Source organism: Lissotriton vulgaris, chromosome 7, assembly GCF_964263255.1.
Source record: "Lissotriton vulgaris chromosome 7, aLisVul1.2, whole genome shotgun sequence".
NCBI lineage: Eukaryota > Metazoa > Chordata > Amphibia > Caudata > Salamandridae > Lissotriton > Lissotriton vulgaris.
The window spans coordinates 502,583,315-502,600,008 of NC_141695.1; the positions used below are offsets into that span (position 1 = coordinate 502,583,315).

The 16,694-nt window shown below is 43.5% G+C and overlaps 1 protein-coding gene across 1 annotated transcript in view; it reads left to right on the forward strand.

Annotated features, from left to right (window-relative positions):
* The window catches only part of DNAH9 (dynein axonemal heavy chain 9), a 1,435,662-nt gene that overhangs the window by 657,143 nt on the left and 761,825 nt on the right, over positions 1 to 16,694 (forward strand). Inside the window, exons 40-41 of the mRNA XM_086930591.1 lie at positions 13,226 to 13,328; positions 15,565 to 15,804. Of these exons, the coding sequence (XP_086786717.1) occupies positions 13,226 to 13,328; positions 15,565 to 15,804 (343 nt within the window). The remainder of the gene's footprint in view (positions 1 to 13,225; positions 13,329 to 15,564; positions 15,805 to 16,694) is intronic.

Sequence of the window (16,694 nt, forward strand, 5' to 3'; positions counted from 1 at the left end):
AGGCAAGCTTCTCATCAGTTCCCTAACCACCACCATATTTATGTAAGCTCTGGCCACCTTAACTCGGGCGCCACTAGGCCCCAACAGCAGAGACACCTGTTGTAAGCATAAAGGGGCAGCCCCGGTACTGCTGGGCAGGTACGGGCCATGTCTATTGCACCACAAACAGCAATGCAGCAAAGTGGATGAAGTTTTCACACTGCGGGGCAATGCAGTCACGGGGCACCTCGTAAACAGCACCACGGACCACACAGCAGTGTCAGGTGTGCAAAAAGGACAAGCACCATGCGTCGCTAAGACACAGTCCTTAGTTTCAAGTAAGCCTTTAGTATGTTGCGGCTCGGGCTGGCGGCGATCTCTACTCACAGCTTCTGTTACAATGACGGCTCGGTCCACAAACAGCAATGCAGCAGCGTGGACTATGTTTCACGCTGCGGGGGCAATGCAGTCACAGGGCACCTCGTAAACAGCACAACTGACCACACAGCAATCTCAGGCGTGCAAAAAGCACACTCACACAGCGTTGTTGAGACACACTTGGAAACTTTTATGTTCCTGAGTTTCCACAACAGCGGACCAGCTCTCCTCAGGCCCTTGGAGACAAGCTACTTAAGGACACAGCACACAGCAAAGTCCTCTCAAGAAGAGGGACACAGCACATAGCAAAGTCCCTTGTCCTCTCCTTAGTCAAATCAGCCAACTGCTGGCCAGCCCCAGAACACATAGCAAGGGCAGTCCTTCTCTTCAGTCTCTTCAGCTGTTCTTCTTTGGCAGAGGGTCCTCTTGACCACAAAGTAGTTTCAATCCTTTTTCAGTATGGATTTCAGTCTTAAGTTCAGGGGTTTCAGCTCTTACATTTATACCCCTAAATCCCTTTGAAGTAATTGTGTTCATGGGGCTCTGACCCCGCTCCAAACCAGACCTGGGTGTCTTCCTGCCAGTACACACCCTCCTCCTTTGATAGTCAGGGTCTGGGCCCCAGACAATCAGCAGGAGGTGGAGCCATCCGCTGGTGGCAGCAACACAGCCCTCTTCACATCCAGGGGGCTACTCCTCCCTATCACATCAAATGCAGGCCAGCCTGTTGCTGTCTCAGCTACTCCTCCCTGGGGTCAGGACACTTCCCAGACTCTGTCACATCCAAACCCAGGCAGGCAATATACAACCAGGCAGAGGCGCACAAGATGGTTTAAGACAAGAAACCAGCCACTTCTAAAAGCGTGGTTTCTAAACACACTATTCAAAAAGCATCTTCACAAAAAGATGTGTTATTAAAATCTGAGTTCAGGCACACTAAACTCCATCTCTCTCTTATGCCTATGGAAAGATATGCTGGAAACATGGGCCACAGCATTCCCCATTCTGTCCTATTGGCAAGATGGCCTTGCAAAAGTGAAAAACGAATTTGGCAGTATTTCACTGCCAAGACATGGTACACACCATAGTACATGTCCTACCTTTCACATACACTGCACCCTGCCTAGGGGGGTACCTTGGGTCTACTAAAAGGATGTCTGATGTGCACAAAAAGGGAAGGTGAGGCCTGACAAGTGGGTGCCCTTGCCAGGACAACAAGGCAGTTAACAAACTGTGTGCAGACACTGCAGGGACAGGCCTGAGATCTCTTCTTACGGCTACTTGTGTGGGTGGCACAATTAATGCTACAGGCCCCCTAGTAGCATTTGCTTTACCAGCCCTGGCACACATAGTGCACTTTACTAGGTACTTTACTAGTAAGACAAACATACCAATTATGGACAACCAATTACCATAACACTTTATACAGGGAGCACTTGAGCTTTGACACTGATAAGCAGTGGCAAAATGCCAAAAGCATCTAAGTCGGTAACATAATGTCAGGAAAAGGTCTAGGAGGAAAGCAAAAAGTTTGAGGAACTTTAGCCAAAAAGGGCCAAGTCCAACAATCAGATTTTGAAAATTACTTAGAAAATAACTTTGAATTATTTTTCTAGCATTTTAATGGGCAGAGATGTAGAATAAATCTATTATTCACTTGTAGGCCCTTTCCTGAAAAATGAGTGGCAGAACTGATTTTAGTTTACACCAGGGACACCTTATATTAGGCACTGTCCCTTTTAGGCTTGCAAGGCACAATTTAGAGGGGACTTAATAATATATAAAACTTTCCAACATGGCTTATCCTTGCCATGTGCCAAGGTAGTGCATTCAACCTTGCATTTTCAATACCAAGTTAGGGCAAAGCACACATACTGTGGTACTGACTAGCAGTGTCCCATAGCACAGAGTCCTAATAGCAGAAATCATTTCCAGAAAAAGCAAGGCAAAACAAGTATGGGGCACCAATTCAAAAACACGAAAAAAGACAACTCTGCCTCATCATGTCTTTGAGGAAAAACATAGCTTATGGCTAGAATATTCATCTTAGCCATTTGTCTTCGTTACTGTAAGGTAATGTATAACATACCTATAATTTAAACATTCCAACCACCAGATGGGAACATGCTAGACAAATAAAACATTTTTGTTTTCACCTATGCTGCCTGAAAGGACACCACATCCTTCCACTTCATCTCACACATTCCAGGTACCTCATCAACAGGCAATGCACCCACCTTGAAACATTGCTCATTCCTTTAATGGGGCTTGACATCTGAAATATCATTGCCCCCTTCATGCTGACTGTTCTTTCACTGGGCTCAGTAACAGGCATCTCATCTCACCTCTTGCAGACTTCCATCTTGGTATCTATGAGAAATGCCCCTTTTTGCTTAGTCACCCCCATTTGTGTTCTGCACAGAAACCTGCAGAAATTGACTAATCCCTGATTAGCATATTTACCTCTCCTCAAATGCTACAGTATATGGAACTATCCCGCACCCATGACCCTATGGCTGCACCCATGACATGGAAGCAAATGTCACCTGTGGGCAGCAGCACTTATTTTACGAAAGCAAAAATATCTTCAGGCCTACCATTGTAGCCTGACCACTGCAGTTTAAACCTGCAGTGCGACCTGCTAAAAAAACTTTTTTGTCAAGAAATATACTCCATTTTAAATAATAGTCATAATTGCGCAAAATCCAACACACAATGGCACCGGCGAGCAGCAGTAATGTTGACAAAGCAGAATAATTCGGACAGTGTTGAATTGCGAAAAAACAAGAATACGGTGTCAGGAGACATTGCTTGTCAAACACTCTTCTGAGGAAATATAAGGCTGTTTGTGGTGCTGCTCGCTTCTTCATGCCTGCTTTCTTTGTGCGTTTCCCATGAAAAGAGGTGTGCAAGGCATGACTATTGACCGATTCTGTGAGATCATCTGCAAAAAATTCTCTGCTTACTGCATTGCCTTTTGCTACCCTGCAAACCACAAAAAATGGGCTCAAGTGTCTAAGTGATGAGGGCAGGCACATCGTGCTGCCCACACCTAGGGGCCGAATATGATCGCGGACGGACTTGAGTCCGTCCGCGACCCCTGAGGAGGAGGGAACGTCCGCAGGGGCTTCGGCGTTCCCTCCGATCAGATTAGGATGTGACCGCCAGGGTGGCGGTCACATCCTCTATCTTTAACATTGCGGTGGGTGCAGCTTCAAGCTGCACCCGCCGCAAGGCTAAAAATGCATGCATTGCATTTGCATGCACAAAGCGGCAGGCACCGATTAGTGCCTGCTGCTTTTTGCACGCAAATGCAGGGGGGTCCCATAGGTACCCCGCATTTGCACCCCCACCCCCCTTCACCCAGGGGGCCCGCAACGGGCCCCCGAAGTGAAAGTCTGAATGCTTTTCCACGGCGGAAAAGCCGCCGTGGAAAAGCATTTTTTTTCCACCATCCTAATATGGCTGGCGATGTCAGTTAGACACATCCATCATATTAGGGCTTTTCCGCCGCGGTCGTACTGTGACCGCGGCGGAAAAGGGGCGGACAGAATTCAAGACCCAACAGCCATCCTAATATGGCGGTGGGTCTTTGGAGGCTCCGCAGCGGTTTTTTCGCATCCTCCAGGCCGGCGGTGGCTTCCGCCGGCCCGGAGGATGCGGAGAAACCGCAATCATAATCGGCCCCCAAGTGTTTTCAATTCAATTCTTTATTTATGTTTTGGAATTCAAAAGAGGTCTACATAAAACAAGACAAGACAACAAATATAAAACCCAAAAACCACTCATTATAAAGAAACTTCGTAAATAGATATACACATTTAAAAACATTTATACCCATAATTTTATTTTCTGTAGCAGCAACCTGGATACAAATTGATGTAAATAATAAACCCATAAGGGATTTATACTTTGAGCAAATTACTCTACTTTTGAGCGATCAAAATTCACATAGCTCCCCAGCAATCCTGAATCCAAGTTAAGATAGCCTTTAAAATATTAAAAAACTTTGGTACATATTACTTCCTGAATACAAGTTAATATAAGTTCATAAAGCCATTACAATATTTAAAAACCTTGGGACGTACTACTTCATTTTTGGGATGAAATTAAAATTCACATGCTACCCCAGTTGATTTGATATTATTCTTTAAGAACATTGGCCTTGGGGTTTAGAGACCTCAGAGAGGTAATGCGAGACAAACAAAAAGTATGTGCATTTGATCGTGGGTCCCAGAGTTACCCAAGTTACACTCTCTCCCTGTTTTCCCAGAATGGTCCCGTTTGCCGTTAGTGCATTTAGCGGAAGCAAGTTCATTATAAAAAATGTCCCAAAACAGCAGAGACCATGGTCCAAATTCTAGGCCAGGTACGGCTTAGCTACCTTGGGGCGGCAGGACAGAGTTACTGCCTCCAGCCTTTTTTTTTACATATGGGTCATAACATCTGACTGATAGCTGGCATAGCTATAGACAACCTTTAGTAAATTTTTAAGTTGTATGGGAAAAAGGGAACCCAAAATCTCTTCCTGCAGTTCAAGGTAACTTAGCGCAAAGTCATAATCCTGGGACAATTTGTGATTTCCCGGTTCAGAGCAAAACATTTCACGATTCATAAAATCCCTCATGGAATCCTTTTGACTGTTCTTGAGCTGAAAGCCCCACTGAATCACACTGACACCAGCCCTTGCACACATGAGCTTGTCAGATCAAAATCCAGTCTCATTGCTGGGGTAGAAATGGACGGGTTAACATGACACAATTTACTTAAAATGTCCCCTTCCATTTCCTCTAAGAAGTCCCATTTTGATACCTTTAAGGATTTTATGGCATATAACCGAGTTGGAGGGACTTTCACCTTAAGTACAGATAACATATGAATAAAATATCTTTGCCCCATTGCATTGTGAAAAGCATGTAACCCACTGACATGCAAGGAAGCTTTAGAAGAGCAATATTCAAGCTTTTTTCAGCATGTTACTTGTTACAATTTTCCCTAAGTAGGGATATGAATTTATGACCTCTAACTTCTCTGGACCTATACTCCAAACATATTTACTGATCTTTCAAACCTTTCTGTTTCTTAAAATTAGTACCTTACTCTTTGAGACATTGATATTCAAATAATGTAGAGAGGTATACTTCTGTATAGACACTAGTAGTAGTTGCCAGGGAGATGTCTTGTACCCTTTTTGTGTACAGGGATAAAAACACTTCCAGACCAAGAGCGAGGGTTAACACCATACTGACAATAATAAGCAAAAAGGGAGTAGGTAAGAGCCCCAGAATGAGGGCTCCTTTTTTATAATAGTAATGGGAACTTTGCCAAGCCCATTGCTTCTGAGGACCTCATTCCTCTAAAAAGGTTACCTAAGACCAAGTGTATGCATGGTGGAGAGAGCAACCTACTTGTTTTGGGAAAACCCTAAACACTGATGCACCTTATTTCTTCTGTGGGGTGAACCTGCTTCCGATGACCTGCATTTTATTAGCGATGCAGGTGCTCATTAATGATAATATTAATAATAACTTTTTTAATGCAGCACTTTTTCTGTTTCTAAGTGTTGGAAATAACACATATTAATAGTACATTATTAGAGCTCAAGTTACCAACCTCAGAAAGATGGACAACTAAGTCGACCATCCTTGCATTCAAACCTAAGGTCATTGTGCCAGCTTATGCTGTGCTCAAGGCATTACATTTAGCACAAGTAAGTGGTTGATAGCCTTTCCCAACTTCTGCGTCATCCACACAGGGCTGGCTTTATTGCTGGTGACATCCATGCGTCAATCGTTTTTGGAGCACCCCCCCCCCCCCATGACCTCCTTCGTCACAGATTCACTCACTACCACCCTCCAACAATGCTCCTCATCTCTTCTTAGACACGCTCTGCTATACATTTAATTTGTTTTTATAACACTACTCATAGTTCACCTCATTCGGTTCTTTAATCTGGATGGTGCATGTTCTTTGCAGCAGGCACATTAATCCCTCTGTGCTACTTTATAATCAGTCAAAACTGCCACTAGCCAAAACTCCGATCTCTCTCCAACAGGAACATTGATCACCAGAGTTATCTTGATATTGTTATTGTTGCTTGAAAACTGTTAGACACACAAGCAATTCTGCAGCACATGTTTTTTTTGTGTTGGTTTTACGGAGTTTTATGTACGCAAACTTGACCCGATGGTATCGGGCGCTTTACACGAGCACCAGTTGTGTTACATGAGGACACATACATTGTTTTTAAACACAGGGCCCGAGGTCAACTCCAGGTATGGATGCACTGGTCGCACCACCCTAAAGCTGGCCCTCCCTCCACGTGTGCCACAGCACCAATGTCAGCGATGCCTACAGCAGAAGCCTCATGACAAAAAGCTACTTATTAAACTGGAGTGGAAGGTGAGGGCAATGTAGTTCAAGGCTAAGCTATGGATGATCAACATTTTTGAGCTACAGTTTCAATTTCTTGGTTCCAGCTGTCTTCAGGCAGATACCCAGCTATGCCAGTCTCCTGGAGTTGTGACATTTGTGACACAAAGGCCTGATACACTTCACCTCTAGGAGACTGCGGAAGCTTACAAAACACCTGAAGAAGCAAACCAAAATACATCAAACACCTGCGCTGTGCAAAGGAACTACAGCTGCATCTGGATGCAGCAGATGGCAATCTAGGTTGTAAAACTAATTTGGCGGACCAACAATTAAAACATCTTGGGTCTCAGAAATTCTACCCACCGTCAGGCCAGGGTATGATCAGTTAATCACAGCACCAGTACCACAACAACTTATAGAAATCAACCAGTGGGACGGCAAGCCGGATGAAAGGCAAAAGCAGCACCCACAGGGGATCGAACTTCCCCCACAAACTGACAGAAGGAGCAATCATACAGCACAGCATCTAAACAGGCAAGAGCAACATGTGCCGCCTCCCAATACAGATAGAGTAAGGTCACCTCCCCTCAAACAAACAATACTGGGCTATGGGAGAACAACGCAGCTCAAAAAGACATTGCAACAAATAAACACTGCTCGGAAACACACGCTGCCACCACAAGGCAAAGGGACCACACCCGAAGGAAATTGGAGGACAATCTTCATAGTGCTTACACCTGAATATACATCCTCTGGAAGTTCTGATATACTAAATAGGGCTAACATCTTACAAATCCTCCAATACACTCCAGAGTGTTCATCTATTACAAAAGAAGATCTAATGCGAGTTCAATTCAAGGCCTTGAGCAGTAATACAACAAGGGAATCTACAATAGTAACATGGAAAAACAACATGATAGCCCAAATCGTCAAGAAAGAAAGAGACCAATTCACGAAATGGGGAATTAGCGTACACGAACCAGAAGAGGAAAAATACCCACACATGTTAATGAACAGACTCAGCAACAGAAATATACAGACGTCGAGAAAGTCCATCTTAAAAGGGAAAAGCCAAGCGGCTTGTCCCAAATCATTCCCTAATTTAAGAATACATTTCTCACCTAATTCTTTTGCAACAGGGCGTAAGATCAGTGAAAGAGAAAAAAAATCAAGCCGTATATATATGTCCAGGATTGAGCGGCATTCACTCGGTCAGGTCGCCAATCAAACTGCTCCTAGCATAAAGAGAATCAACTGGCCTACGAGCAGAATGAACAAGATCATAAAAGTAATTTCATTGAACGTATACGGACTGGAAACCACGCTACAGAACAGAGCTGTCTTCAAATTCTTACAGATTGGGGACCTGTTGTGTGTCCAAGAAACCTGGCTGCTTGCTCCATTGGCCATACCAGGATTCAAGGAATATCAACACACAGCAAAAAAGCTTAATGTATTTGCAAGGCCATCAGGGGGCCTATCTATATACGTAAGCGTAGGCACTACCATAACGGTCACAAAATCTCCAAAAGGCACGCATATGGTCCAAGCCATATACCTGCAAGGCTTGAAACTGAGTGGTTCCCCAATAACAATTCTACTCTTGAATGTTTATTTCAACTGCAATGATACACCGAGACATGGCAAGATGAGGGATCTGGTTGATACACTTGAAGAGCTGTTCAGCAACTGCCCGAATTATGGTATCATAATGGTTGTGGACTTTAATACTCACAACCTGGGGACAGTAACAGATGCTCCATCACCCAGGGACCGTGCTGGAAATGTACTTTTCTTTTCTTCCTCATAACACCATTGTTTGCAAATTGCAGCCTAACATCCGACCTGTACCTCCCCAGGCTATTTGCAATATGTCAATAGTCCTGCGCACTAGCCCATCCAGTAACCTGGTTGCTAGTTCCACGCAGGTGCAATCATATGACTGATAAGATTAGGTTCTTATTGTGCCATTCCAATTCAAAAAATCCTCCCAAATCTTAGAATGTGTACTAGTCTCTAGTCAAATGTCCTTTTTACAAATAGTTTTAACCGCTTGGAACCAGTCAAGCCCTTGGGGTGGTACAGCAAATATTCACTTTTTACTCTGCTCGTCATCAGCCACGGGTGACGTGTGCGGATGACGAGCTGAGCTCGTCATGTAACGCGGTTAATCGAAAACAGCCGCACAGCGCAAAAATCACCGCAGCAGCGATGCGGTTAAAAAACCATTTTAAAGAAACAATCAAGACTATCATCAAAGCAAGATGATATGAGGCGAATAGAGTACTCAAGCAGCAATATCGGGCTCTTAGCTGGCTCCTAAATGGATAAATTGAGACAGTCATATCTTGACTCAGCCTTGAACAAATCAATTTTAACCCCTTCGATGCTGATGACGAGCTCAGCTCAGCTCGTCATCAGCTACGGCGCTCGAATGCTGATGACGAGCTGAGCTCGTCATGTAACGCAGTATTTTCAAAAACACCGCACACAGCGGGAAAAGCCGCTGCAGCGATGCGGTTAAAGCAAATTCTGTCAGTCAGACTCATGGTACTTTCAATAAAAGATAAAAATATTCACTGGAAATCTCTAGGGGCGGTCACCACTTGAAGACTGTCGTCAGAATGAGGAATCTAAGGCTCTCCTGGTTTGCATTTGCCCTCGATTGAACTATGAACATTACACCTTATTAAAACCTCTGTTCTCAAACTCGTACCTGTTCAGACGCAATGAAACTTCTTTTTAATTTGGAGATTCCAATGGAATTGGCCAGACTAGCGAAATTTGCAAGGCAGTTTAAAGAATTTATAAGTAAAGGTCGAGCCAAGGACTAAATCACAGTTTCAAACTAGGGAATATATACCAAATGTTATGGTCTCTTAATATTACGTTTTCTGTAAGTGCTTCATTTATCAAATGAAATGACATAATGATGTTTTACCAATGATCAACGAAGGTGCGCGGATGGACACACCACACCCTGCTTTTTGTACAATTTATACTGAAACAATAAATGTATTCATTCATTCACTCATAGATGTTCTAAGAAAAATAAAAAAGAGAACTTCCTGAAAAGAATCTGGGGACAATTTGAGCGATTTCTGAAGTCATTCGGGATAGTTATGTAGGACATAGAATATGGGGCTCATATTGTTGTCTTTTTGCCTGACATTGTGGCAGGGATGCTACAAATAAAGTAGTATGTGGCCTCTCCGACCACCGCAATGTGCTTGTTTCACAAGGCGGACACAGGGCTGTGGCACTGTCAGTTTTGAAAGTTGTAAACGTATTGATATCTTGCTGAATAGCCTAGTGCTGGGGATAGCGTGGCATTAAGCTGCTGCCTAAAGCACCACTGCTTCAAAGTAGGAAGCTTTTGATTATCGTCTTGGCACAGAAGTGAGTCTTTCATGCTAATGATGGCATTCACAGTACTACTTTGAAAATACCTTATAGGAAATTTAGAGTTGTTTAACAAAAGGAAAAAAAAAGATTGGTTCGAATTTGACAGAGGAGATTGGTGTGTAAATTGCACTGAGAGGAAACAGATGTTTACTGAACCTGAAGAGGGTGAGGACTGATGCTAGGTAAGAGATATCGATGACATGAGTGAGTTGGACACTTCACCTGAGAATGAATTTAATGACATGGTCCTCTTTGCTTTTTTAGGATATTATTATTATATAGATTTTCTGGAAAAAATCACCTTTACTTTGGGATTCATTCCTTTCTTCTAAGTCTGAAGGGCTGGCTGTTTCTTTGGAAGGACTACAGGTCTCATATGGCAAATAGTGTACTTTTGCTCTTACTAGGACGATTGTGGTCATTTGGAGTTCTGACACTAATTCCTGTATGTGCCTCAGGTGTTTTGTGTACAAGTGGTATGAAATAGTAACAACTATTTCATACGTTTCCATTGTCACAAACGAGATACTTGCTGTTGGGCTACTGGATATTTGTAACATGAGAATCCTGTGGTCTTGAAACATGACTGAGTATGTATGTGTGCATGTATGTATGTACATACGGGGATTTATAAAGCACAAATCTAGCTACAAAGAAATATAGTATTGGATAATAAGGGGACAGGGAAAGGAATATGGGGTCTGGGTGCAGTAGCGGCTGGTGTTGTGGAAGAGTGGCGAGGGTGAGTGGAGGGGTCACAGCCAACAACAAAAAACCTCCCTGCAACCGTTCACTTTGCGCACTTCTGCTCCTCTCCTTGCTGACACAGACTCCCAAACTCCCCTGCGGTCAATTCTGATGCTGCCATCATGTCATGAGAACAGCGTCAGGACTGCGGTCAATTCTGATGCTGCCATCATGTCATGAGAACAGCGTCAGGACTGGCCTGAGCGGTGTGAATTTGTGCTCCAGTGAGAATGGGATCCTGTGCCTGCTGTCTCCATTTTGGCAACACAGCTCGGGTTGGAGCAGCTTCAGTGCGCATGATGCTTTGGCCAGCCTCAGACAGGCCAGCCAAACCATCATGCACACTGACAACAGTGCCCACATGGCCCTCCGGCAGTCTGTCATCACATGGCCCGCCCCCAAAGTCTAAGCAGGAAAGGAAACATAAAACGTGTTTATTATCGATTTATTTGTACTTTACTGCTGTTTTGATGCAGCTGGTGGGGGCGGAGGGGGGTGGGGGTGGGTGATGCTTCTCCTCCATAACAGAGGAGCTGCCGCTGGCTGGGTGTGAAGGCAGCCTCAGTCCGTGCAGGTAATAGTGGTGGGGCGGGGTAAGGGGGGATTTCGAAGATTATTGCAGAGGGAAAACTATTTATTTATTTCATTTTCCCTCAGCATCGTCCCTTGAAATACCCCCTTACCCCTGCCCACCACCCCACAGCTGTTACCTGCCTGCACGGACTGCGGCTTTGTGAAGGGAAGTGAAGCATTTGGAATTGTTTGAAGAGGAACGCCTTCAGTTGTTTTCTGAAATTGAGGAGTGACATAGGTTGTTGGATCTCTTTGTGGAGGTAGTTACAGATGGTAGGGTAATATTATACCTTGCGTCTTGTCTTGTCTTACCCACTCTTTTAGCAGGATGAGTGTTCTTAAACCTTTGTTGCTCTCTCCCCTGGGGATCTTGATTTTTCTTCCCATGTATGGTGGGTTTCATGAGGTTTTAATGTTGTAAGGGCCTCCACTGTTCTTGAATTTGATGTGAAAGTGAAGTAGTGTGGCTCACTGGTTAGAGGCGGCAGACCCGAGAGCAGAGGACGGCCCGGGACCAGGGTTCGATTCCCGGCGCGGCAGGTTTCTGGACCAGGGTCAGCGGACTCGATAATTCTCTCGCCTCGGTGCCCACTCTGATCAGTGATCACACTCGGCAACTCTGGGCACTAGCTTGCTTCATCTTCACTAACGGCCCCCCCAGACCGCCGGGGATGCCTGGTCTCACCCTGGAGATACCCATTAAGGGAAAATCTCTCAGGGAAACCAGGAAGGGTTTCGCAGCGGTCGAAGCGCCTTGGGACCCTACGGGTAAGTAGTGCGCTATATAAATGCCTATACATTTACATTTACATACATGTGTGCTGATAGAGAAAATCAGAGGCATTCCATGAAATGACTGCATCTCGGTAAAATGTCCGGAATCTCTTAACCCCTCCCATGCTCATGACGAGCTGGATAAGTGTCCAGTAAGGTCTAAAGTCAGTACTACGAGGCTAAAAGAATCAGGTGCAGAATTAATGCCTAGGGAATCCAGTGATTCCCATGTAATATAATGTGGATTTGTCGAGCGCAAAACGTGCCACCCATGAGGGCCTCCAGGTGCTGAGTGGGTGCGGGTTCCGCAAGACGGAACAGTGAAGAACCAGGATTACAGTTTCTTGTAGAAATCCATAAAATACCTTATGTTGGTGGGGGGATTCAAGCCTTTATTTTAGTTCACTTTCTACATTATTGCAGGTTTTTTTCCAGGATTTTGAGGTGAAAGGCATGGTAGGCGATGTGCTGGTTGTCGGCGAGGATCAATAGATGCCAGGAGCAGAATACTGTTGTTAGTGGCTGCGAGCAGGGTTTGATCTGAAGGAAGCACATGAAGTCGGTGATTTTGGGCTCTGGTGATTGTGAACATTCCTCACAGCTTTCAGAAACACGGCTCAGCGCGACAGAGTATAATCTTTAGTTTCCAGAGTTCTGAGCGGCATGACGTTTTCATAGCAATTGATTTATTGTGATAATATAGATTTAAAAAATTGATTCTTTGTTTTTCAAAATCCACGAGCCTGCACATTATTTGATTTTTTTAAAGCTGTATTTCCTGACTCATGGCTTCATGTTTTGCGATGCCACCTATGATTAATGTGTCCTTTCACATTAGGTCAACACCTGAAGCTATATTCTCAATGAGGAGATCTCTGTGGTAAACCTGATAGGCTACAAATAAAAGTGTACCCTTTCAGGCATAATCAGGAACATGATGAGGCTGGTTGGTCACAGGCCTCTTTAGCTCATTGCGTCTCTCTTGTTCCAAAAGGTATGACAGAAACAAGTTGTCCCTGAAGGAGATAATGAACGCGCAGTACATCGCCTGCATGAACCCCACCGCTGGCAGCTTTACCATCAACCCGCGACTTCAGGTATACCTGCTTGATTTTTCAGAATATTAGCAATGCTCATACTTTAATGATCTTGTTGGAAACCATGTGCACATTTGCTTATATGTTTCTCTTTTTACATCGTCTGGTGTTTTTTACTTCACTCTCTATACATTCAGGTTGGTAGAATGTGTGTGTGAATATATATGTCTCTCCAATGAATTACGTCACATGATGTCATGCCAAACAGCATCTCCGAGCCCTTTGGTCAATTTCCTTTATTTAGGCCAAACAATGTTGGCTGCCTTGAGCGGTGTTTGAGATAAACTTTGCCAATTTTTTCACCCATGAGGCGACATGAGCATCGTCCAGTTCGAAGAGCTCTTTAAATTCAGCGGCTTGCCAGGATCACAGAATGGTGATGCTTCGACCCATCAATATGTTGGTACTCTAAGATGATCCAATATATTGCCCCGCCTCTCAAATTAGGTTCCCCTGCAATCCCACTAATTGATGAACACTGACTTTTTCTAATAGACCTGATGTTCACTGGTCACAGATGACAAGCGCTGGGAAACCTTTTGATTTTACTGCTCTGTAACAACCCAAGTACAGTGCAACTTCTTACTTCGGTGATGCGCTCCTTGCTCCCACATTGCGCTTTAGAACTCCTACTTAGGAGGCATTCTGCTTGCATTAGACTGAGGCGTCCAAAAGTCTGAATACCTCGTAGTATCTCTTCATAACTAGAGTTCAAATGCTTGGTCTGTACCCAACTCCCATTTTTCAAGGCAAAATATATTATGTTTCCAACTACAATGAAAGTACCAGGCTCTGCACAAATACCAGCACTTAAAGAGGAAAATTATTTTGGCCAGATTCGAGGCCCATATTCAGTTTAATTATGGTTATCTGTACCCTTTATCTGCCTTGTACTCTTCTTCACACCATCCCATCACCGTTTCTCTCTCCTTAATATGCATAATCCCTCTGACATCTCACACACTCTAAATCCTCTCATTGTTCAAGTACCCTCAGTCTCCCCATAACTCGATACTGTAATAGCCACATATTACCTGAAGTAAGCTCTTAGCCTCACTGCACAATATGTTTAATGTCTTTTCCTGGCTGAGTTCTCTTTAACCCGTTTGCTTCTCAAATCCCTCCTCCATTCACCACATAGCCAAATATCCTCCAAACTATCACCGTCCAATGCCAACTAGATGTCTCACTGCCTAGATTTTTTTCAGTTGTCTTGAGGCTCTTTACAATGAAGTCTGTCTTAAAATGCATTAAAGCCCCTCCTACTCCTGCACATGCCACAATGCCATCCATATCGTAAATACCAAATTGGTTGTTTTGAAAATGGATTTAGGATTTTCATTGTTGATCATATTGAGGTCCCTCCTACAACAACTAAAGAGTGACTGACTGTGTATTTTGAAGTTCAAAATACAATCTAAACTAAGTGTAAAATAAAGTGACAAAATCAGAAAAAATCTGAAAAAATCTGAAAAGGAGAGAGGCACAAACCTATGAGTAAAAAGAGAACTCTATTTGTAAAAAGAACCCTCACTCACCCTAGTGGTGACATGCTTCATCATGGGGTTCCCACGAGGGAGACCGAATGTCCCCCCCCCTGTGCTTCGACGCCTGCGATTGCAGCGGAGCAGGTTCTTTGTGAAACAAAACAGTGTGTGTTCAGTGAAGTGAGTGCTAATGTTAAAAGATCCCAGCAGTACCCTTAAATGACTTTATTCATGGGTCAGCTGGTCACATTAAAAACAAGTGGGGACCATATAGTGATTTTGTTTGAAATCACTGTGTCCTAAAAAACAGGTCGACATGTTTCTGCTGTTAGTTGCTGTTTTCCGCTCAGCTTTCATCAGGACCATTACGTGAGATCCACGGGCGGTCCGTGCTCGATATATATATAGATCATATTGAGGTGCCTCAATTCTAACTGGCCACTTAGCAGCACCTAGATGATGACACAGTTGGAAGGAGGGGCGTAATGCTGAACTATACCAGGGGGGAAAAGTCAATTATTTGGCAGCATAAAACCATGCATGCATTTAAAAAAAGAAAGGCCTATTTACTTCAACCAGCTGTAAATAGATAAATGTAATAGTGGTACTGGCAATTGCTACCTAAACTGCCAGACCTCTAATGATCTAAGCCTAATAAACTGCATGCTAAACCTTCAAATATGTAAGAAAACAACATCCAATGTAAGTCACAAGCTACAAAGTATCAATTTGTTCTCTTTCTCATCCAGCGCCATTTTAGCGTCTTTGCTCTATCGTTTCCTGGCACGGATGCCTTGTCCACCATCTACAATACCATATTAATCCAGCACCTGAAGACTGGGAACTTTTCCTTGCCCCTGCAGAAGTCATCACAGCAATTGATAAACTTGGCACTGGCCTTACACCAAAAGGTTGCCTCTCAGTTCTTGCCAACAGCAATCAAGTTTCATTATATATTCAATCTGCGAGATTTCTCCAATATTTTTCAGGTAAGATGTTTTCATCTTTTGCTTATTTGTATAGTGTTTAAATGCACCCTTAATAAAGGGGCCTTCTTTTGCTCTGAAGATATATGCTTGTTTGTGCTTAGATTTTGCTCAGTAACATTTTCAGTTTAAAAACATGCATCATAATCAACTGATTCCAATGTTTATTTCCCCTTTCTATGAATTACTGGCACAGGTGTGTTTACTCAAGCATGCTTATGTACTGCCATATCCTTATATTGCGCTACCTTGAGAGAAATATTAATGGCTTAGTTCTAGATTTCGGATATCATATTCTAGAGCTCTACTTTTCAAGGTAGGCAATATCAATTCAATTCAATTCAAAATATCTTTAATTCGGCCAATCTGGCCATAAAAGTACATTAGAAATTGCAACACATTTCATACAGTTTTGTTATACAGAATGAAGTAAGATGCTGGACAGTTGCAATATTAAAAGGTCTCAATAAAACATTAAAAACTACTCATTTCATATAATAAAAAAGGATAAAAATTACTTAAAGGTTTTAAAGGATCCAATTAGGCCAGACTATATTTTAGTACAGTTGAACGAACACACCACATAGAGAATAAATATCGGGAAACTGAATACACAATAGGGAGGCTGGTATCATATTTTAATTTCCTGTATGCCTCCCCACAGTGAGTTGTCCTGAGATTACAGCAGACCTGTTGTAGCCATCGGTGCCTGATCTTCTTGTAAACCGGACAAACAAACAGTACATGTTGGTACGATTCAGAGATGCTCTCACATACCGGACACTCCTTATTTGTAAAGGCACTGAGTGGTAGCACCCCGTGCCTAAATTGCAAATAACGTTTTTTTGGCAAGGGGTGGCTGAATAACGTCACGAACAGGTTCTAACCTGTAT